The 23863-nt window shown below is 40.5% G+C and overlaps 1 protein-coding gene and 1 long non-coding RNA gene across 3 annotated transcripts; one reads left to right on the top strand and one right to left on the bottom strand.

The window, feature by feature from the left end:
- Positions 1-3817: 3817 nt before the first annotated feature.
- On the bottom strand, positions 3818-10665 carry LOC120796577. The gene is made up of 3 exons (XR_005708391.1): positions 10619-10665; positions 8391-8545; positions 3818-4374 (listed from the first exon to the last, which is right to left on the bottom strand). It is a non-coding gene; the product is annotated as an uncharacterized LOC120796577 (long non-coding RNA).
- Positions 10666-19031: 8366 nt separating this feature from the next.
- LOC120796610 (potassium voltage-gated channel subfamily G member 3-like) lies at positions 19032-21186 on the top strand. Of its 2 annotated transcripts, none has more exons than XM_040139622.1 (2): positions 19032-20027; positions 20310-21186. In XM_040139622.1, the coding sequence occupies exons 1-2, from the start codon at positions 19453-19455 to the stop codon at positions 20953-20955; spliced, it is 1221 nt and encodes a 406-aa protein (XP_039995556.1). In that variant the 5' UTR covers positions 19032-19452; the 3' UTR covers positions 20956-21186. The 2 variants fall into 2 exon arrangements, with proteins under 2 accessions (XP_039995556.1, XP_039995555.1); XM_040139621.1 differs by having other exon boundaries at positions 19032-20030; positions 20280-21186.
- Positions 21187-23863: the final 2677 nt, after the last annotated feature.

The following is a 23863-nucleotide window of genomic DNA, read 5'->3' as shown; positions in this document are numbered from 1 at the left end:
AATCTGATGTTTCAGTTTCATTTCTGTCTCCAGGACGGGTTTAGCTTAGCTTAGCACAAAGACTGGAAGCAGAGGGAAACTGTTAGCCTCTACTGGGACATTCAGGTGTAAATTAAAATAACTCTGCACCATCAGAATAACTAATTGTATAAAACCGGTGCACTAAAATTGGCCAAAAATTAGCCTGCTAATGTTAGCAATACTTTGGGCATTGTTTACATTAACACTCTCACCACAGGTTTTAGTAATCACAGTTTCTGAAAACAGAACATTTATAAACAGATTCTCACACTTTTTAATCTTTTGATGGAGCTATGCTAACAGTTTCCACCTGCTCTCAGTCTTTGTGCTAAGCTAGGCTAACCCTGTCCTGGACCTATCTGTTTTTTACACAAAGAGAAAAAACTGAGCTAACACTAAACATCTGACTCTGAGGGAGAAGAAGAGAAAAGGAGGAGTTATTGAATGTAATAACGAAAGGTTCTCAACCATTAATGTAATGTCAGCTAACAGTGTTTATTAATTTATCTGTGTGCACAATCCAAGTCTAGAAATATCAGTTTGACTTTTTGTCATGAATAAATTCAGTTTTTTCCACTTTGAATTGGATTTTGAAACTACTGGGTTTCCTCAGAGGCAGAGTGGTGATTGCACCGTAGACCTGAAGGTTTCTCAGCACTGACAGACCTGTTAAAAACTTTTAATTCGTCTTTAGTTTCAGACTCTGAAGTCTACAACAAAAACACTCAAGGTTTGATGAGGAATCAGATTTTTCTGCTGATCATCACAGTATTAGATTCACATTTTACAGTATTTATCTCCTGTATACAACACACTGATTCCAATAAATACGTTCATACAAATACTGAGAATCCAGCACTAAACATGAATAATAAAGGCTAAACTCATGTGTCTCCCATCATGTCAAAGAAAAAAAACATTTTTTGAGACTTCAGATTACAGGAAACAAAGTTGTGTTTTCTAGAAAAAAGTTGTAATTTTTCCCAGAAAAAACTTAACTTTATTGGAAAAAGTCATCATATTTCTAGAAAAAGATCAGAATATTTCAAGAAAATTTGTAATATTTCCTTAAAAAAAGTTGTAAATATTTGCAGAATGTCTCCACATTTTGGGAAACAAAATTATAATATTTCGTAAAAATAATGGGAATAGTTCCAGAAAACAGCTGTAATATTTTTTGGAAACAAAGTTGTAATATTTCAACAAAAAATTGATTATATTTCTGGTACAAAGTTGTAGTATTTCAAGAAAATAGAATCACATAGTTGCATAAAAAGTTGTAAAATTTTTCGAGGATAAAGAATGATAAAGGTTGAAATCGTGGATCCCTTGATGACACAGCAAATACCACATCTTTAGACCAATCAGATCCTTGGATCTCAGAAAATGTCCAATTGAGTCTCAGAGTCACTGTGAGGTTACCGTCCATCGGCAGAAATGATTTTCTCCTCTCTGAACCAGAAAGATCTAAAATTCTTTCAGAAGCTAAAATCCTGTAAAGATTCAAAAGAAACATAAGAAATATGTTTTTTGGTGTTTTGTTACTAAAATGGTCAAACTGTAAACTCTATTGATCAAAACAAAGTAACATATAGGTAACACTGACAGAATTAATGAAACAAATCCGATGACATTGCACAGAGTCCTGGTGTGAACCCACCGTGGGGACGTCCAACTGGTCTACTTGTCTAAACTCAACACACTCGAACCCGACGACTGGTAAAAACTTGACCGGACAGGATTTATTTGCGTGGCATCTGTGACGCCATTTGGTCAGACGCTGTCAGTCTGCGGCAGGTAGCATTCAGGTGCGACCAGTAAACCTGTGTTAGCTGGTGTCTGGCTGTGATGGCAGGTGTCATTAATGAGACAGCTCTGAAACAAACTGTTATGTCCTCCACCTCCTGCTCCTCGTCTCCCTCTTCCTCCTCCGCTGTCAGCACAGTAGACAATTTAAAAACTCCAACAAACCTCAAAGACGATGATTTTAAAGAGAATAAATGTTCTGACCTGAGCAGCTACAGGTCATTTCATGGACACGAAGATGAAGAGTAGGAATGAATTTTACAAATTAGTATTCCTCTTGAGACATTTTTTATGTTTTCCTGTCTATCACTTCTGTTTTGTTTTTGCAATGAGAGTAGTAGTTACTAGTGGCTTATTAAAGTATATGTAAACACATATATATATATATATATATATATATATATATATATATATATATATATATATATATATGAAAAGTAAAAAGCAGGAATGTATATGAAATATAATATTTGATTTGTGTTATGCATAGAAATCCATTAGAGGGCTGTTTATAGGAAGAAGACGTAGCAGCTTTATAGAAATGTTTTTCTATTTTACAATCTATTTTAGGGCTTTATATAAAAGACAGGAGCTTCCTGTTTATATGCAAGTTTCTATGAATGATAGAGTCTTTAAACTGAGAGTTGTTAGCATCAAACCTTCTGTTTAGGAAAAAAAAACATGTAGTGTTGCTTTGTGTCATGAGAGCAAAGATTTCCATGTTTGTTGTAAATAGAAATGATTCTTCTTGATAAGACAATAAAAATTATTGAGTAAAAAGAGTAAAACTCTGTTTCTGGCTCTAAATTTGAATCTCACTGTCCTCGTTATGAAATTTGGTCCTTTTTATTTTCAGCTGGTGCTTTCTCAGAATTCATTCATCTTTGTTCATGTTCACCTTCATCACTTGCTACTGCTTCTAATTCATGTTCATCAGTGAAGTCCAGACATCATGTGGCTGTTAGATGGTGCTAACCAGGGCCTGCTGTCAAATTCTTAATTGGTTCTGACTTCTGAAATTCATTTAAAGTCGGACTGTTGGGACTTATTCCACAAACCAACCTACAGTTTTACTGTGAGAACAAGATGAATAGCTGTTTTATTTGGATATCAGTTCTGACTGTTGCTCATCTAGTTTCATTTCAGCATTTTCTTCCCTTTTCACAGACCTCTTGTTTGTTTGCTGCCATGATTTTCATTCACTCTGTTTCCTCTTTGATTCAATCAGTCCACTTCTGCAGAGCCAGATGTTTTACACATGCTTTGAATGAGCTAGCCAGCTTTGTGGCTAATTATACAACATGAACAGTCAGATTTCAACCCTGGAGCCATTTTTAAAAAAATGAAAGGACCCAGTCATTATTTAACATTTTTTCTAGTTTCTAATTTATGCAGATATGAAATACGTGTTTCACACGAACCTGAGAGAGATTCAGGTTATTTGAGTAATACCTGTATATTATTATTGTTTACATATAAGCTGTAAACTCCGAAGTTGTAAAGTGTTAGTGTTCAACTTACAAACGGAATGTGTGTGGTTCACACTCTGATTTGTAAAGTTTATATTGTTGAATAAAACCTACACAAACCACCACAAAAAGACTAAAAAATGACAGAGTATCACTATATTCAGTGAGTGGCATGAAAAAGTTTGGTTACCCCTGGTCAAAATTTTTTGTTACGGTGAATAGTTTAGTGAGTAGAAGAAAAACTAATCTCCAAAAGGCAGAAAGTTAAACATGAAACATTCTCTTCAACATTTTAAGCAAGATTAGTGTATTTTTTTTTGTTTTGTTCATGTGTAGAGTGAAAAAAGGGCAGGAGCACCATACAAAGGGTTGGGCACCCAAGGAGATTTGAGCTCTCAGATAACTTTTTGCCAAGGTCTCAGACCTTAATTAGCTTGTTCGGGCTGTGGCTTGTTCACAGTCATCGTTAGGAAAGGCCAGGTGATGCAAATGTGAAAGCTTTATAAATACTCTGACTCCTCAAACCTTGTCCCAAAATTTAGCAGGCATGGGCTTCTCTAAGCAGCTGCCTAGCTCTGAAAATTTAAATAATTGATGCCCACAAAGCAGGAGAAGGCTATAAGAAGATAGCAAAGTGTTTTCAGGTAGATCTCCATATAAGAGTGTGGTTACCACACTGTTACACTGTAGCATTTGTCAACCAGAATATCGAATCGTCCTCCTAAACCTGAACCCAGAGCAGATGGAAATCTACTCTTAGAACACATGAAGGTCCAGGATATGTTCAGACTGGGTCCAGGCTTGGTTCAGGTTGGGTCCAGAGGTGAAGCAGGTCTCTCTGCTTTCTGAAGGGGACCAATTGGATCTTCTGTCATTGTTTTTACAATAATTAAAAGGTCAAAAAAACATCCTGCTGAAACTAACCTCCACTTTCTTCTTCTGTTTTTTCTCCTTCCTCTTCTGTTTCCTAACATCGACCCAGCCACTGCCCACTAACCCTCTGACCTCTGACCTTGTCCTCACCCAGAGATGACCCTGCTGTCTGCTGGTCGCTCATCCTCTGCTGCTTCTCTGGTTTCTGCAATAAAACACAAACACACATACACAGGACTGACCATTGCTGCAGACCTACAATGGGTCTCACTGCAAAGCAATCAGGAAGGTCTAACACTCCTTGCTTACCCACCCCCAACTCACCCCACCAATCATGGAACACTACTCCCCACAGTCAGAACCACCAATCACGATTTAGGCTGGGTATCTGTCAATATGATCCACAAGTTTCAAAAAAGTGTTTTTCATGTGACAACACAAATCGAAGGTCTTAAATAATTTTTGTTTTAATGTCAGCTGAAGTCAAGCAGCCGTACATGAAATGTATCAATGAAACACAGCTCAGATTGAAGTATGAGTACGAGGCAACAGGACTGAGATCCTAAATTCAGAAAAAGAAGCAGGCAGACAGCTGCAGTGGGGTGACTCTAATGAGGAAACAGATGACAATGAAGGCTTACAGGCAGATTGACAGACAGGTACAGGTACAGGTACAGGTACAGATACAGGAACAGGAACAGGTAACAGGCAGGTTGCAAGAGCAGGAGTGTACAGCATGAACATCATGAAGGGCAACAATGATCTGGCCAGGGGCAGGTGGAAATGGGCTTATATAAATGAGAGATCAGGATAGGAAATGGGGGAAAGGTTTGTGAGTGGATGTGGTCAATCAGGTAAGCTTGAACAGGTGGGAAAAATATCTAGTGGGCATCTGGTGGATGGATGGAGAATGGCAGAAGAAGTGCATGAACTGGGCAAGTGGGAAAGTGGCTGCAGGGAGGGACAGAGGCAGAATGGGCAGAATAAACACAACCAGGACAGGAATTGTGACGATGACACAATGATTTCAAGTAGGAAACATTTGACCACAGAGTGAAGTGGTAGATCATCAGTTCCTCATTCTGCTGCTGGGGGACAAACAGACCACAAAAAAAATCAGCTGTAGGAAACTTCAAACTCTAGGAAACAGCTGATGCTGAAAATCAGGACAGTGAGTATCCTGACACTATTACCCTATTTACACCTGGCATTAAAATGTAATAACATACTGTATCTGTATACGTTACACATGTTAATACAGGTATAAATGCATGTAGACCAAAATGGGATGCAACTGGATCAACCAGACCACATCTGGAGGTGGTCTGTCTCACACTGATCAGATATCAGTGGGTGTAAATGCCAGTGGTTGAAAGTAAGTATATTATAAGTATATTTACTGAAGTATTGTACTTAAGTACAAGTTTTAGATATTTGTACTTTACTTGTGTTACTGAATAATTCTACTTCACTACATTTCAAAGGTAATTATTGTATTTTATACTGCATTGGATTTATTTTACAGCTGCAGTTACTTTACAGTTTAAGATTTTTCGTACAAAACGTGATCATCTTCTGATACATAACACGTTGTTCGTACACAAAATCTCATGTTATCCCATCTTATCAAGTCATTTCATAAAGTCTTATGTTCTTTAATACAAATGAAAAAAATCTGACAGTGCAGTAAGAATATTACAGTTAACAGTATTGTCTAAAACTGGCAGTGATCTGCCTCACTCTGTCTTGTTTAAAACTACAAACTCCTTTAGGACATTTTAAAAAAACAAATTTTAAGTAAATACTGGTTGAATACAGTATCCTTACTGCACGGACAGTTTTTTTTTCATTTAAGTGGGTGGTGGTGGGGGGTCAGAATAAACAGTTTATAGAGAATTTATTTCTCTTCCCTTTTCGACAAAAACTGTAAAAGGCTCCTAACAGATTAATGTTATGTTTAACCTGTTTTGTGGACTGGAGATTGGCAAGAAACTGGGCCTTGGATCATCGTCGTCTTTGCAAAGTCAGTCACTGCAATCAACCAGTATAAATAATTATGGCGTTTGGACACAAAGAACAGCTCAGTTTCCATCTTTTCAACTTGCCCATGCATCCTCTCATTCTGGGACTTACCTGGCTCCAGAAATACAATCCCTACATTAACTGGTCCATTGGTGAGGTAGCCGCCTGGAGAAAGGGTCATGCTTTAACCTGTCTTTCTTCAGTCTGTTCCCAGAAGTCTCCCTCTTTCTCTGGTCTGGTCGTCCCCTGAGTCTCCCGAACCTCCGGAGTGCCAGCCATCCCCTGGGTCACCCAAACGTCGAGAGTGCCAGTTATTACCAAGTCCTTGGACAGGGAGAATCCAGATCTGTCCAAAGTGCCTCTTTGCTATCACAACCTTCAAGAAGTTTTTAGTGAGTCCAGTGCCACCTCCCTACCTTTTCACCATGAATAAGACTGCGCCATTGACCTGCTGCCTGGAACATCACCTCCTAGAGGGCATTTCTACTCACTTTCCTCTCTGGGGAGGGAGGCCATGCACAAGTACATCTCTGCTTCATTGGAAGCTGGTATTATTTGCCCTTCCTTGTAACTTGCTGCTGCAGGCTTCTTTTTTGTGAACAAGAAAGACAAGTCTCTGCGCCCCTGCATCAACTATTGTGAACTCAACAGCATCACCATCAAAAATAGGTACCCCCTCCCTCTAATTTCTTCTGCTTTTGAACTTTTACAAGATGATAAGGTCTTTTTCTAAATTATATCTTAGGAATGCTTACCATCTGGTGAGAATAAGGGAGGGGGATGAGTGGAAGAATGCCTTTATGATAATATAGTGCTTCGGGATATGCCTAAAAGGTTTGATTTTGTCTACCAGGATGATATTCTCATCTTCACTCCTGATAAGCAAACTCACATCAGACATCTCATAGAATAACATCAAAAGAGACCCTGGCAATGTAAGTAGGGTGGCTGATTCGCCTACACCTTGTAAAGGAAAGAACTGCAATAATTTCTGGGGTTTGCCAATTTTACAGACGCTATATTAGAAATTTCAGCTCTGTTGCTGTCCCTTTACATGCGCTAACCACCTCTCACCCAGTGGTCCCCCCAGGCTGAACAAGCCTTCCAGAGACTTAAGTCCAGTTTCACTTCCTCAGTCTCCTATACCCTCACCTTCAGTTTGTTGTGTAAGTGGACATGGGCGCTGTTCTGTCTCAACATTCTCCCCAGGAAAACATCCTACATCCCTGCGCCTTTCTATCACAGACACTTTCCCCAGTGGGGGAGAATTATGATGTGGACAATAAAGAGCTGCTGGCTGTCAAGGTCGTACTGGAGGAGTGGCGGCACTGGTCGGAGATGGGCCAAACAGACTTCTCTGGTTTGGACTGACCACAAGAAACTCGAATACATCCAAACTGCTAAGCGGCTCAACGCAAGACAAGTGAGGTGGGCCATATTTTCCAATTGATTCAACTTTAGTCTGTCATATCGTCCTGGTTTTAAGCATGTCAAACCTGATGTGCTGTCTCGCTAGTTTGACTGTTCCTCCTCTAGTCTATCCCCGTCCAACCTCTGAGCTTACAACTGTGTGGTGAGAGCCATCTCATGGGGAACATAGGAAAGAATTAGGAAGGCTTTGGCTAATCCTCCTGTGCCGGAAAGTTGTCCTCTGACCTGGCTGATTGTGCCACTTTCCCTCTGCTCTCAGGTAATCCACTGGGCTGACATATCTCTCCTCTCCTGCCACCCTGGAGTTAAAAGAACCATCTTTACGATAAAACAGTGCTCCGGTTCCTAGACTTTGTCACCGTACTCCCCCTTTCTGAAGGTAACACCACTGTCCTTATGGTGGTGGATCAATTTTCCAAAATCGTGAACTTCATTCCGTTGCCTAAGCTACCCTCTGCCGAGGAGACAGCAAAGGTTTTGTTGTTCCATGTTTTATGTCGGCATGGTTTCCTAGGGATGTGGTGTCAGATGGGGCCCGCAGTTCATTTCTCAGTTTTAGGGGGGTTTCTGTACCTTCATTGGAGCTACTGTCAGCCTCTCTTCCGGTTACCACCCTCAATCCGATGGACAGACAGAGAGGTTGAAAAAAGGAGCTGGAGACCTGCCTATGCTTCCTTGTCTCTCACAGCCCCACCTCACAGAATATACACCTCATTTGGGCTGAGTATGTGCACAACACCCTACCCTGCTCTGACTCTGGCCTCTCACCTTTCCAATTGGCTTGTATCCTGAGCTTGAGACTGGAGTTGGTGTGCCCTCAGCCCATATTCTCATACATAGGTGTTATCGGGTGTGGAGATGGCCAGAGGGTTTGGCTCTCCTCCTGGGGCCTTCTTCTTTGGGTCAAGTAACACATTTAATGCCTATATTGGGGATCAGATAATTAGTTTACAAGTTATAAAACAAAACACAGTTATCAGAAAACAAAAAAGTTATAAGTGGAGACTGAGTCACTAAAAGGGGAATGTTATCGAACAGCCTGTCTAGACGTAGATCAAAAAATTCTGCTGCTAAGAACGCAGTATAATGAACTTTCTGCCTCCAAAGGGGGAACTAGAGTTAAACGGACATGAGATCTACTCAGAGAGAGGAAAAGTTTTGAATTGATTTTAAAATTCTACTGTTGATTTATAAAGACTGAATGGTTTATTTCTGTTCTGCTTCTTCATTCTTTACTGGCTAGACCTCTCAGATGGTCTGGACCATGTCTGCTTTCAGTCCCATACCGGGTCTACTCCAAACTAAACATGGAGAAGCAGCCTTCATTTAGTATGACTTTTCTCTTCTCCTTTTTTGGTTTTTATTTATATTTATATGATCTCTTTTTAAATCCTATTCATGTTGCATTTCATATTACATTGTGTGTCTTTTAAATCTTGTTATAATGTCTTTTTTGTCTTCTGTAAAGCACTTTTAATGCCTTTTTGTTGAAAGGTGCTCTACTATTAATCTTTCCTTGCCTTACACAATGATGAGCATGATGTTTATCTCCTTTAATGAAACACAAAGCACAATGATGAACTGCATCAAGGTGTTTTAAGGTGGAGTGAGCAGCATGAGAATAAAGCAGATCTCCACAGTCAAAGAAAGACACATTACTCTACAATACTTTTCCTGTCCTCAACACACAAGCAAATTTTATTCTAACATAAGACACAAAGTTTTAGCTTTAGTTTTGTTGCAAGTTTGTTTGCAAGATTGCTGTGTAGACAAATTCCCAGGTATTTATAAGATTGGACAGTTTCCATGAAGTACCATGAAGTGTTTAGCTGGCAGCAGGGAGACATCAGATAGGTTTTGTCTCATCAACATTCAGTAAAAACGTGAGGTTGTGCAGAGATATCTAAAGAACATAAAAGGCAGACTGTAATCAGGTCGTGGCGCGAGTTAGAGAATAGTCATGTGCAGACAAAACTGTATCATCTGCATACAAATGGACTTTACAACTATGTGTTGGAATGATAATATTTTTTATGTAGACTGTAAAAAATAATGGACTGGAAACAGTATTTGCTTTACTATTGAACCCTAACTACCATCTGTCACAAACAGATGCAAAACCAACACAAAGAGACTCCAAACCACCACAAGAATTTCAAAACCACCAAAGAGACTCAAAACCACCACAAAGAGACTCAAAACCACCACAGAAACTCCAAACCACCACAAAGTGAAACATTTTGTGAAAATCTGGACTTAAACACAGAACTCAGACATAGTTTTCAAAAATTCAAAAAGCAGAGTTATTGTGACTGGGCAATGGTGAGGGTTTGGGGAACGGAGCCAGTGCAGACAGTAGAGCAAGGCTGGAAGACCTGGATGGATCTCCAGCAGAACAAGCAAACAGATGTGGAGCTGGGTAAAGCAAAAACACAGGAGCAGGAGCAGAGGGTGGACCTGGAGCACATATAAGTATAGGATTAACAAGAGCCGGGCAATCACGAAGAGAAATACAAACTTGGACTAAGAGTTGGCCATGTGTTAGAATCGCTAGGCAGACTGAGCGATCTGGCAAAGAATGGAGTGAAGATGCAGGTGGTGATTGGTGGATAGGTTTCAGGTGTGTAGGTGGATTGGCAGCAAGAGGGAACCGGATAGCCATATCCAACAGACACACACATACACACAGACAGGGACAGAGACAAACTGGAGACAAACAAGAGACACAAGGGAAGGCAACACAGCAGAAAACAATGGAAAAGAGGGAGTGGCACAGCCTAACAATGACACAAAGAGACTCAAAACCACCGCAAAGAGACACAGAACCACCACAAAAAGATGCAAAAAACCATAGAGATGCAAAACCACCACAAAGGGACTTAAAACCACCACAAGATGACAACAAACAACACGGCTGTTAAAAAAATATAATTTACATTATTACTCCTCTAATATAATCCAAAAGTCAGTCAGTCAAACTTTCTCAAATTACTTACATGAAAAGTTTTATTTGGGAAATTTTAAGTGTTTTTTATTGTTCCTTCATATCCATTAGGTTAAAGGAGGAGGAGGAGTGTTGTTGCCAGTGGAGGAGGTGAAGGTCAGAGGTGGATGGAGCCTGTCGTCCCTCCTGTCAGCTCTTCTTTCAGTCTTTCTGCAGAGGAGACACTGCTGACTCTTACTCTGCTCCTCCCAGGAGTCCGTTTACCTCCTCATTAGCCCCCACACCTCCTCCTATAATGCTGTGAGGAGGAGGAGGAGGGGGGGGGGGGAGTATTTCTGTCTTTATCTGCATTGATCTTTCATTTCAGATCAATTACCTCATCAGATTCCTTGACACACTGGCCTACTGGAATGTTTTCTATGAATTTGAATTTTTTTCCTCTGAAGTCTGGTGTATGTTTGACATTAGCCTTGGTGGAGGTCTGTGCTGTACTGAGTGCCATTGTAGTTATTATTATTATTATTATTAATAACAATAATAATAATAATAATAAGAAAAGTTTTATAGGGGGTTTTCTTAAACAAAAAAAAAAAACACCCACACAACACTGTTTTTTGGGTGAATCCAGGTCGTAAGTAGAGCCTTATTTTATAACTGTAATGCTTGCAAAGGATTTTAAACACTTTCACCAAGAAATGGTGCTAGCATACCTTACCACCTCCTCCTCTCCTCACATCTCCTCCTCCTCATGTTTCCTCCTCCTCTCATTTCATTTCCTTTGGCGCCACCCTCAGGACAAACTACATTTTTAGCTTCATCCCCGGTAAGGCACTCACAGTAAATAAATCATGAGGAAGTTTATTCTCATTATTTATTTATGAAATCTCTTTGATGAGACAGATGGGCTGACAGCAAAAAGTCCAAAAACTAGAAAACATGAAATCTCCACACAGCCTTTCACAGCCTTGTTTTTAATCAAGTGATCATTTATTTTCCAACAGAAGCAGGAAACAGTAAACCAGTCTGTCAGTCTGACCCCCCATCAGCATCCCGCAGCCCTGTTTTCATGTTACCATGGTGAATATATACCCCCCTGGCTGACATTTATTCATCATGAAATCATCTCTCTCCTTCTCAGTTTGTCAGTAGATTCAGTTTCTCTTTCTCTCTCAACCCAGTCGGTCGGGGCAGACGCCCCCCCACCATGAGCCGGGTTCTGTTCAAGGTTTCTTCACTCCTGAGTCTCCTGGATGATTGTAGCTTAGGTCCAGCTTTCTCAGATGGCAGAGTTTGGATCTCAGGGTTGAAGCCAGAGAAGCACAGCCTTCCTCTGTTATCTGACAGCCTGACAGCCTGCAAACACACAGAACAAACTGTTACATTATTTGATATGTGAGAGTGATTAAGAATCAAAACAACAGAAATATGTTCATGTAAAAAGACTGAAACAAACTAAAGACCAGTGTTTTGAAATCATATAATCAGAGACCATCTTTCCAGGTTACGAGTTTATCCAATAATGTAAATCAGGATTTAAATGGTGATCAGTTGAACAGGTTGATGAATCTGTCCCTGAGAGTTTCCAGTGCACAGCCTGGACTCTCCAGTCCAGCAGACAGCAGCTTCACTCCCAACTCCTGGAGGTTGTTGTTACTCAGCTCCAGCTCTCTCAGACGGGAGGACTGGGAGCTGAGAACTGATGACAGACCTTCATGACTAGTATTCAAATGGTTAAAAACACAGTCTGAGGAGACATTAATTAACATGAAGAAAAAAATTATTGTGAAAATGTGATTTTGTAACTTGGGTTTGGACTAAAGTGCAATCAGGAGGAAAATAGATTGGACTATAGTTCAGACAAAACTAACAGACCTGAATTTTAAAAATTGGTCAAAAACCAAACAATTTAAATGCATATATTTCAGCCTTTGACCACTGGCAGCATCCCGAGAAGAGCCTCCTCTGAAGCAGAGTATTTATGCAGGTCAAATATGTCAAGATCTTTTTCTGATGAGAGCAAGATGAAGACTAGAGCTGACCACAGAGCAGGAGAGAGATTCAGTCTGGAGAGACCTCCTAAACTCAGGTGCTGTTGGATCGCCTTCTCTTGAGAGCGATCATTCAGGTCATTCAGACAGTGGCACAAGTTGATGCTTTGCTCTGGAGACAGATCCTCATTGATCTTCTTGAGGAACTGAACTGTTTCCCTCTTTTAAACCCTTTAACTATACGTCAACGGGTTGCGTGCTTATCCTATAAATTTACAGCAGATTACAGTTTGGTGTGTTGCTGGCAAAGATGATGTAGGTGAACTGTGGTTTGGCTGGTTTGTTACGTGGATTAACAAGATGTGGTGAATATTGTTCGGTTTATGTGCTTAGCTAACCAAACAGCATGCTGGTTAGCTTAGTACACAGTTAGCATTCCAATTAATTAAGCAGACTAGTGAGACAGCAATCGAGAGCAAACAGAGGCCATCCTCAGCTACTGTCTCTCAGGTGAGTTTCACTGCAGGAAAAAAAGGCCCCTGTGAGCATGCAGCCCCTTTTTATGCACTGATCCCTGCTGGGTCCTGGTGCTAAACTCTCTGCTACCCTCCCCTCCTCATCAATAAAAATCTAAACACCATTGATCCTGATCCAACAATCAACCACTTCTCCAACCAAAACAATCAACCATGTCACTGTGAACATCAGTCAGAAACTAGAGAAAAAAGTTTCAATCAGTCAGAGGTCCACTTACTGAACTTTTAGCCATGAACTTCATCAGTGTGCAGCTCTCTTCTGTCCTGAGCAGGTCTGTGTAGAAAAGAAGCGTTATGTTTCACTTCAAGTTCAACTTCGTCAGATAAAGTGAAGTTTCTCTGAGTATTGTCCTTCATCAGTGTGAGTTTCACGAATGAAGTATGTAGTCTGACTTGTTGGACTGAGGCCGATGTTGAGTATTCCTTTTTGCTTAGGAAGGTTCCTAACTGTGAGAAATGACCTGGAAGTATCTAAGTGTCAGCCATGATGAGACCTGGTTGAATTCTCTAAATGCTAAGGAAAGGAGCTTCAGTGCTTCCTATCTTATCTCCTTTAGCATAGGATACACTGGACCATCCTTTATGGAAGGAAAGGAGATAATGCCGTCCCACAATTCCTTGCAGAAGAAAATCTAGGGTAACCCATTCAATGACATTCTTTGGCGCATAATTACATAGACTACTGTGAGTGCAGTCAGATTCTCTTAGCAACATAGTTACTTTTTCTTAAGTCCTTATGAATTCCCCTTCACATCTTTCCTTGACTTCATGAGGTTTTCCATTGAGGTCAAGGAAAAGTGGTTAGGAAAGAGATTTTTTTAACTTTTCAACCACTTTTCAAACACCACTGTGTTTACAGGATCAAATGTTATGTGAGCTGAAACCTCCTCACAGCTCAAACAAGTGTCTTTCAGGATCTTTCAAATTCAGCATCTGTGAAAAACCTATTCAAATTTCTTAAGAGTTGGTTTTGAACAAACTTTTTTCTGAATGCAAGTCAGACTAAATTCATAAAATTTGGTAAGTGGTATTTGTATTTGGACTAATACCCTTTCTCACACTTTAGTAACACACTTTATGTTACTTTATGTATTTATATTTTATTCAGCTATCATATAATTATATTATACTTTACTATTTATTGGTTTTACTTCTGATTTTATTTATTTGACTGTATCAGTATTTTTGTCGTCATGCTCTCCGGTGTATTGTAATAAACTAAAGTCATGTTGTACAGAGGCCTGTTTGAACTGTTGGCTCAACAAAGAAAAAAAACGTACCTGTGTGCTTCGGTTGTAGGCAGAGCCCTGAGTCCTTCCAGGAATCAGCTCACCTGTCACAGAGCTTTTTCTCCTCAGGTGTGGCTTAAGAGTCTTTGACTTCAACACTTTGGACTTTGTGAATCAACGGTAAGTTTGCTTTCTTTCCTGTTTCCACAGTGACTTTTCTGCTTTGTCTCTGGCTGATGTGAGTTTGGATCAGTGCTGAACTTCCTGTTTGATTGCAATGTTTGGAGAACTCTGGCTGGCTGAAGGTCCATAAATCTACATGTTGTTGAATTATTGATGACTGATTATTTCCCTTCTTTAGGCTTTATCAGAAATACTTGATCAGAAGGGTTCAGCCTGAAACAGCTGCAAATTCAGATGGATCTATGCAGGATTCTTTTGATTTTTTTTATGTTTTATAGAAGTTTTCTAATGAGAAGGAATTGCATTTCCACTAAAGTTAAAACCGTAAAGCTCCAGAAGACTTTATTGTTGTTTATTGTAGAATGGTAAATTGTATTTTACTGTAATTTAATGGCAACTGTTTGGCAACTTTTGCTGCCAGACTTTTTACCATTTTTTTTTAGAGATTTTTTTGTCTTGCACATTTATCAGCAGGTTGTAGTCGACCTTTTACTAATTCAAATGTCTGGGCCATTTTTTCTATTGGAGATTTGTTGTGGGTCTTTTTTGTGTTAAAGGGGGGCATGTTTCCTTGTGTGGTTTGAGTCAGCCTTCATTGTAAAAACACCAACTAAAGTAAAAACTGCTGTTGTGCCAGAATACCAAGCCAGTCACAGTGCTTCAACAAAAGGTGTGTTAAGTTGCTGTCAGTTGAGGAACACAGGGACCCCAGTTTTCAGGTCTCTGCTGTCACCTGTTGTTTTCAGGACAGGAGGAGGTAAAAAAACATGTCTAAGCACTTGTACTGTAACACTGAACATGATCTTAGTTGTTTGTTTCAAAGGGATACACTCCCAGTTTTGGATGATATACTTCTTCCACTTATCGTTAATCACTTTGCACAAATGCGTCTGACAAATGAGCATAATGTGATGTTAAAAAATGGAGGACAGAAAGATGTAGTCAGTGGAAAAGGGGATGAGGGTGAAGAGGAGGAGGAGAGGAGAAGAAAAATATGAGGAGAGAAGGGGAGAAAAAGATTGAAAAGGACAAGAGGAAGCAGAAGAGGAAAAACTGAGGTATAAAAAGAGATGAAGAAGAAAAGAGGAGCAGGAAGGAAGAGGTGTAGAATAGTTAAATCTTCACTGGCCTCCAGTGGTCACAGTGAGTAACTACAACTGGACTGATGGTATGATGTAAAGGATGCATCAGTGCTGATGAGTTATCAGTTGACATGCTGATCATTGATTGGACGGATGGTTTCAGCTCTGCTCTCTGTGTGTCCTCTACAGATGAAGGGAGAAAGGTTCTGGGAGCTGATGTGGGGGTGAATTCAAAAGCATCTGCCAAGGTAACATGATTCATTTTGGACTATTGGACGAGCTGCCTCTGCATGCTCTGACTGAATATAGTAGACTTAGAAGAAAAGGGAAAATTTCAAATGTGGAAGGGCTTTTCAAAGTCAGTCAAACAGAAAGTGAAAACAGATCTCATCCCCAAAGAAAGCCAAGGAAAAGGCAACATGAAGTGTATGCCTCTCGTCTTCAGACACTCCAAAAGACTAGAGAGCTTAGCGAATGTCGTTTCGAGGAAACGACACTGCAGCTCAAAGTGCCCACAACATTTCTACTGTGCCATGGAAACCGTCAGATGAGTGTATTTAGTATTGAGGTAAATAAGCTGTCCCAAAGCTTGATGGGTTTCCTCCAGTCAGAGCTGTTGTGTTTGTCATATGACTGAGAGGATTGATGAGAAATAATGTGTGAACTCTCCCAGCAGGTTGTAATGTTTGTGTGAAAGTGGGGGCTCTAGTATAAATCAGTGTGAGGACCCAAGCCGGCGGTGGCTATGCACAGGGGTGGTCTCACGCCACCCGAAAGCGTCTTGCCTACCCAATCAAAGTTAAGAAAAAAATGTTTTGGTTCAGCTAATGGAAAAATATCACAGAAAATACCAGTACCACTTCTAAGTTCTGATTGGATGGGCAGCCTACAGCCTTCTCCTCCTTGTTGTTCCGGCAATATGCCGGCAGCTGAGGTTTTCACAGAGCAGGATCCATATCTGTATAAAGGGGACAGCCGGCACAGCGGTGCTGTTTCCCCGATGATCTGTTTTTCCCCTTACCTTAACCTGAACCCAACCCTACAGGTGCTACGGGAAACACAACTATAACGGGAGGGAATCACTATCTGAAGGGGGGACAGACTTCAACGGAAATTTGGCATGCTTTCTAAAATCACACACTGCTGAGGCATTAAGCCAGCTTGGTTTGGTTCGGTGTAAACAAGCAAAGCCGGCATAATGAGGGGTCTTATTAATGGCAATATAGTGTGAACTCTGTTTAAAAGAGGCTACAGAGAGTCTGCTGTGTGTGTGTGTGTGTGTGGGGGGGGGTTGCTATGACAACTATGAACTCTGATGGCTCAGACTGCACACATACAGGGCAAGGCAAAGCAAGCGCAAGCACACACATGGTCCCACTGCTTCTGAAAAATCACACACACTCAAACGCATAAACTGCTCTCACTCGTGTATGTATTAGAACACATTAGTTTTCTAAATCACAGTTTAACTTTAGTTACATTTTTCTTTATTATGCTTATTTTTGTCAGACCATCTTAGATCTTGACCTTTACTTTAGTATTTCTATTTTAATGCTACTTTTTATTTCCACTTCACGACATTTCAGAGGGAAATATTGTACTTACTTATTTATTTGAAAGCTAGAGTTACTAGTTACTTTAAAGATTAAAATTTTACACAATGGATAATGATGTGATATTTTCTTATTACATACTGATTGATTTGAGATCGCATTCCAAATTTATATAAAAATAAACTGAGTCACGTTTTCATTATTTCTTTGATTGCATTTTTAATTGATTAGAAAGCATTTATTCTTTTGTCATATTTTAAGCTTTTTTCTTTATATTCAATTTTAAAATTTTTTACCATTTTTATAACAGATTTTGACTTTAATATTTTTAATGTGCTTATATTGAATGCTTGTTATATTCAGCTTACTTGTGATTGATTGCTAAAAGATGACCTGCTTTTGTATGTTGATTGATTATTGCTCAACCCTGATTTGAACTGAAACATATATTGAGTATAGCTATGATAAACCTTTTTTGTTGATTATTGTACCTTTGGTTAGTTTTATTGATGAATTGGTTATTGTCTGATTGGTGATTTGGCTTACTTAATTGGTTATTCAGCTCACAGATGATGTATTATGTATGCAGAAATACAAACCCCCCCCCCCCTTAGTTGGGGGTTTTGCCTGGTTCAAGATTGATTTGATTTTTATACCATTTAGTCCTTAGCAAAGGAAAAATTGAATGACAAAAGAAAAATAAAGAGAGAAACAGAGAAGCCCTGAAGACACAGAGATCAACCTTATGTTTACAGATTTAAATCAAATTGACCTTAACCTTATGATAATGATGATGATTTGAGGTTTACAAAATCCTCCAGCAGAGGGAGCTGTTTGTACTGAATAAACTCTGCACGTTGTTAATGAATTCATCAGATCTGACTCATTATTCAGATCTGCTGTTTGATGTTCACACACACAAAGTCATAATGAAGTGGATTAAAGGTGTAACTTGGAGCAATGATGGAGGTCGTCAGATCTGAAGAGAAGAGGAGGAAAAATGAAATGTAGGAAGGAATAAGAAGAGGATGTGAGTTGAGGAGGACAAAGAATAACCAAAAACAAAAGGGAGAATCGGATGCAGCTTCTGAATCAATCCAATGCTCTCCAGCTCAGACTGACTGCTGTTGGAATCATCGACTCTGTTCTGCCTCCTCTCAGACAGAAGGAGGCGGAGGAGGAGGAGGAGGAGGAGGAGGTGGTGATGCTTCTCTTCAGTCTCAGATTCAGCACAGAAAAGAAACCAACCAGAAGTGTAATGGGATCCACAGATGTGATTTATCCCGACTTTAAAACCAAGTACCTGCTGTTAGTGTTGATTTAAAGGTACTGGTTTCACTGTGAGGACGATCTTCATATCTGGTGAGTTTTTAAACAGGGTGTGTTAAATCAGTGTGTTGGTGTTAAAGCACAGTTGGTTCTGAGTGAGTTCATTCGTCTAAAACTGCAGCAGTTCAGTGTAATCTGCTTCAAACAGACTTTGTCTTTGGGTTTTAAATCTGATTCGGTATCACCTAGTTTGACTAAAAATATACAATGATGCAGTGAAAGAGAGAGTGAGAATAAGATCATTTAAAATCAATCTAGGCCAGAAGTCGACTGGTCGTTAAACCAGAAATAATCTTCATGTTGTTGTTGGTTACTGACACATTTTTTTTCCTATTTAAGCTGAGAAGAAAATATGTTTGGAAGCAACCAAGGTTTTTATAAGAAGATGAAAATGTCAAGATGAGATGAGACAGAAAAGCTTCTGTTTGAGATGGAAGATGGAGCCTGGAAACAGCAGCCTGTTTTTATTTTTAACAGAAAACTGAGTTTGGAAGTTTAAAAGACAGACAGTAACGTTTGGAAGCAGCTTCATTTTTTAATGAACAGATGAAGAAGTTTTGACACAGAATGAATTTTTAACAGACAAACTGGAGTTTGGAAGCTGCCTGCAGTGTCCTTAACAGAAGATAACCTTTGAAGTTTTTGACTAACAGACAACAGAGCCAGGAAGCAGCAGCTGGTGTTTCAGACAGATAGGAGCTTTCATTAACAGAAAATAAAGTTTGGAAGTTGAGTTTCTAACATTCACAAAAAGGAAGTTTCATTGACAAAGGATAACACTCAGAAGCAGTGATAAAGTCTGTAAGCAGCCTGATGTTCTCACAAAGGAAAGAATGAGGTATGGAAAACAGCAGTCCATGTTTTTATCACAAAAAGTAGTCTCAAAGTAGGCTGAGTTTTTAAGCTAACAGAAGACAAAATTTGGAAGCAGTCTTTGTTTTCAAGATGAACTTTGGGAGCATTCTTTGTTTTTAAGCTAAAATAAGATGAAGTTTGGGAGCAGTTTTTGCACCCTGAATGTTGGCGGTCGCAGGTTTTCCTTCTCCGTGGAGCTGATGAAGCGCCTCCCTCTCAGCAGACTCAGCCGGCTGCATCGCTGCGTGTCGGAGAGTGAGCTGCTGGAGCTCTGCGATGACTACGACCGTGACAGGAACGAATTTTTCTTCGACCGACACTCGGAGGCCTTCAGCTTCATCATGCTATACGTGCAACACGGCAAGCTGCGCCTCGTACCACACATGTGCGAGCTGTCCTTCTACAACGAGATGCTGTACTGGGGCCTGGAGAGCTCCGACCTTCAGCCGTGCTGCCAGCGACGCCTCGACGACCGCATGTCCGACTGCTTTGTCCATTTCTTCCCTGAGGAGGAACCTCGGGGCCCCAAGGAGCACCGGAGCCGTTGGCTGGAGAGGATGAGGAGGACATTTGAGGAGCCCACTTCCTCACTGGCGGCGCAGATCCTCGCCTCTGTGTCAGTGCTGTTTGTGATCATCTCCATGGTGATGCTGTGTGCCAGCACCTTACCGGACTGGAAGGCCACCGAGACCCTGGACCAGCACAGGTAGGACACATTTCAGACCACATGAGTACACATACTGTGGTGTATACAGACCTATACCTACTGTACATACATACATGTTGATACAGTTTATATGTGTTTAATATGTGTTTATAGGTGATATTTGTTTCTGTCTGTGATCCCTTCATGTCTTACATTTCTAACTCTGCCTGGATCATCTTATTCGTCTATAACTTAATTGGTGCCTATCTTGACTCTCTCTCTCTCCGATTCTGTCTCTTTCTGATTGATCCTCCCTCTCTCTGATTGGCTGCTACCCTGCAGGATCATCGAGGCGGTCTGCATTGGTTGGTTCACAGCTGAGTGTATTGTCCGTTTCCTGGTGTCTCGTGATAAGTGTGAATTTGTCCGTCGTCCTCTGAACATCATCGACCTGTTGGCCATCACACCGTACTACATCTCCGTTACTGTGACGATCCTGACGGGGGAAAACTCTCAGCTACAGCGTGCAGGCGTCACGCTACGTGTCTTGCGCATTATGCGGATCTTTTGGGTGATCAAATTGGCGCGTCACTTCCTCGGCCTGCAGACTCTTGGCCTGACGCTGCGGCGCTGCTACCGCGAGATGGTGATGCTGCTGGTCTTCGTCTGTGTCGCTATGGCGATCTTCAGCGCGCTGGCCCAGCTGCTTGAACACGGCCTGGACCTGGAGGCTGGAAACCAAGACTATGCCAGCATCCCCGCCGCCTGCTGGTGGGTCATTATCTCCATGACGACGGTGGGATATGGTGACATGTACCCGGTGACGGTGGCAGGCCGCGTGCTGGGCGGCCTATGTGTGGTGAGCGGCATTGTGCTGCTGGCACTGCCCATCACCTTCATCTACCACAGCTTTGTCCAGTGTTACCACGAGCTCAAGGTGCGCTCCGCCCGCTGCAGCCACACCCTGTCCGCCGACTTCATCAACTGACTGCAACACTGCAGCCAACTTCATCAGCTGACCCCAGCTCTGCAGGCGACTTCATCAACTGACCAAGGAGCAATGCTGTTGCCAAGGTGGACGCAAAATGTCCAAACAATCCCACCACTGAGGCAGGAAATACTGCAGACATTACAGCTGTTTACTCCACACTGACCCTGTAGTGTCCAGTTAATAAACTGACTGCAACTCTGGACGCAACAGTGTCGCTGCCGAGGCAGGAAATACTGCAGACGTCAAAAAAAAACAAACAAAAAAAACATTTAAAAACATTTAAAACATTTTTCAGACAGATAGGACCCTGTCTATGGATGGATTTTAAATTTTTTTTTTTTTACCTCCTGATTTTACTGCCCCACAGTGGATCATTAGTGTGTTTTCTGTCGTCAACCTTCAAAAACTACAAAATGTCACATTAGGTCCTATTAAAACTCTTCAAAATTTTACTACAACTTTTTGTTTGCTTTCTCCTTTAGGTTTGTCTCAAGTTTCAGGAGCTTCAGTTTGTGTTTTACACCCACCAAAAGTATCCAACAGTCGGTGATATTTATTTTACAGGTGCTGTAATTTCTGATTCATTTCCAGTGAAGTTTCCTGGAGAGAGCTGTGTAATGTCATATAAATTATTGGTAAACAGACACAATGTTATGAGGTAGTTACTAGGGATGGGAATCGAGAACCAGTTCCAGTTGAGAATGGGTTCCAAATTGTCCAAACCATTGGAAATGTATGCCTGTGAGCTTATCAATTCCTTTTATCAATGCCGGCATGTTTTTGTGACAGTCAGAGCTGGGCAGACCTATTGCTACAGTCACTGCACGAGTTTGATAAAGCCGCGCAAATTACGCAAGGGCCCCAGCTCCCCCTCAGCTCAAAGCAGGTGTCAGTGTTAGCGGTCAAAAAGTTTAAAAAAATCTCCTTTTTCTAACCACTTTTCCTTGACCTCAATGGAAAATGTCATGAGGTCAAAGAGAGATGTGAAGGCGAATTCATGAGGAATTAGGAAAAGGCAACCGCAGTGCTAAGAGAATCCAATTGCACTTACACTAAGCTACGTAATTATGCGATGGCGGATGTTACTGACATGGGTCTGCCATGGGGAAATTACAATGTTCCAAAGATGGACTACAATAAGCGTATCTTAGATACTTCGTCCCGTGCGTTCTTACCTTGTTGTTTAATGCAGGCTATATGAATGTGGACAGCCTGGGGAAAAATACTACTTCATTACCAAGGCTGGAATTTAAATAAAAAACAAATAGTGAAACAGAATGGTTGTCACATTGAGAATGGCTGCATACATTCACCCTGCTTTCCGCTCATATTTATCCACCTGAATCCCAGTTAGTACAAATGTATGAAAATAACTGCTAAATTCATGCAGGATAGGCATAATATGTTGGGCCAACAACTCTACTACTGTACATATCATTTATAAGTTTCAAACATGTGGAATTAAAAACATAATCTGGCTAAAAATGTCTCATATGACTTTTTCTTGAAAGACACTCAGAGGAACCCAACCAATACTTTTGCGTTAATACCTTACGTACATTTTGCTGCTAATACTTATGTGCTTTTACTTTAGTATGATTTTTCCATGCAGGACCTTTACTTGTAATGGAATATTTTGACATTGCCTGTACTTTTTTTGGTACTTCTACTTAAGTAAAGGATCTGTATACTTCTCCCACCCTTTCATTTATTGAGGCAAGGGTTTCAGCATCTGTAACTGAAGTACAGTGAATTAATGATATTCCTAAAGGCTGGCAATACAAAAGCACTCAAAACGAAGATATAACAAACTTCATTTTGATAATTTTAAAACAGCAATGTAATGTTCATAGTTCCATTGTTTAACATAGTCTAAAGTTAATAAGTAACGATAACTTACATGATGATCTGCATCCCTTGTTGGTCATGATCATTTGTTTTCGTGAAGGGCTGAATGGTGCATCTCTTTAAATGCCGCTGCTGCGGCGAGGAATTGTGGAACAGTATTATCTCCTTTCCTTTAGTAAAGGATGGTCCAGTGTATCATGTGCTAAAGGAAATAAGACAGGAAGCTTTGAGCTCCTTTCCTTAGCATTTAGAGAATTCAACCAGCTCTGATCATGGCTGATACTTCCAGGTCATTTCACTCAGTTAGGAACCTTCCTAAGCAAAAAGGAATACTCGACTGCAGCCAGTGTTTACAACACTGATGAGAGGATGAAGCGGAACCATCCTTCTAGTCACAAAAAGAAAAAAAAAATCATCATGAGCGTGAGCTGGGGGAACAGCAGGAACAGTAATATTAAGTTTAAGTGTATATGTCTCAATATGGCTATCTCGCTAACCTCACTGGACAGTGTGTCTCTTGGTGTCTCAATTGGCATATGAACATGCGTTCCCACGCCGATATATATATATAACGCCCATATACGATATATGGGCGTGATGGAGCACCTCATAGGCGCAATGATTCTCTAATCTCTCAGTCAAGGTTCAGTTACAACACTGGACTAATGCAAGATGGAAAGCAATGGATTGACACTGACTATTGATTAAATATTGAATTTAAAATGCTGATTAGCTGTTCATACTGGGCAGTATGGATGCACATCTCTTAGTAATTAATAACAATCAAGTATTCAGCCAAGCCACAGTATAAATAATATTTCATATTTGAAAATGTATAAAAGGAAATCTCGGGGAACCAGTAAGAATGGGCCGCATGCAGTTGATAAAATGAATAATAAAGTTGCAGCTATAGCCTAAAGGCTTGTGTTTACATTGTATAGCCAAAGCTAATTGTATAATATTGTGAGGACTAGACTAATTACCAGGCAGCAGAGCCTAAAGTCAATGTTAAATTTTATCATTTTCTACATGTTATATTTTCTCCAATTTCTTATTT

This window comes from Xiphias gladius, chromosome 11, assembly GCF_016859285.1.
Source record: "Xiphias gladius isolate SHS-SW01 ecotype Sanya breed wild chromosome 11, ASM1685928v1, whole genome shotgun sequence".
NCBI lineage: Eukaryota > Metazoa > Chordata > Actinopteri > Istiophoriformes > Xiphiidae > Xiphias > Xiphias gladius.
The sequence above is the reverse complement of the archived record's forward strand: the minus strand, read 5'-3'. Positions and strand labels throughout refer to the sequence as shown.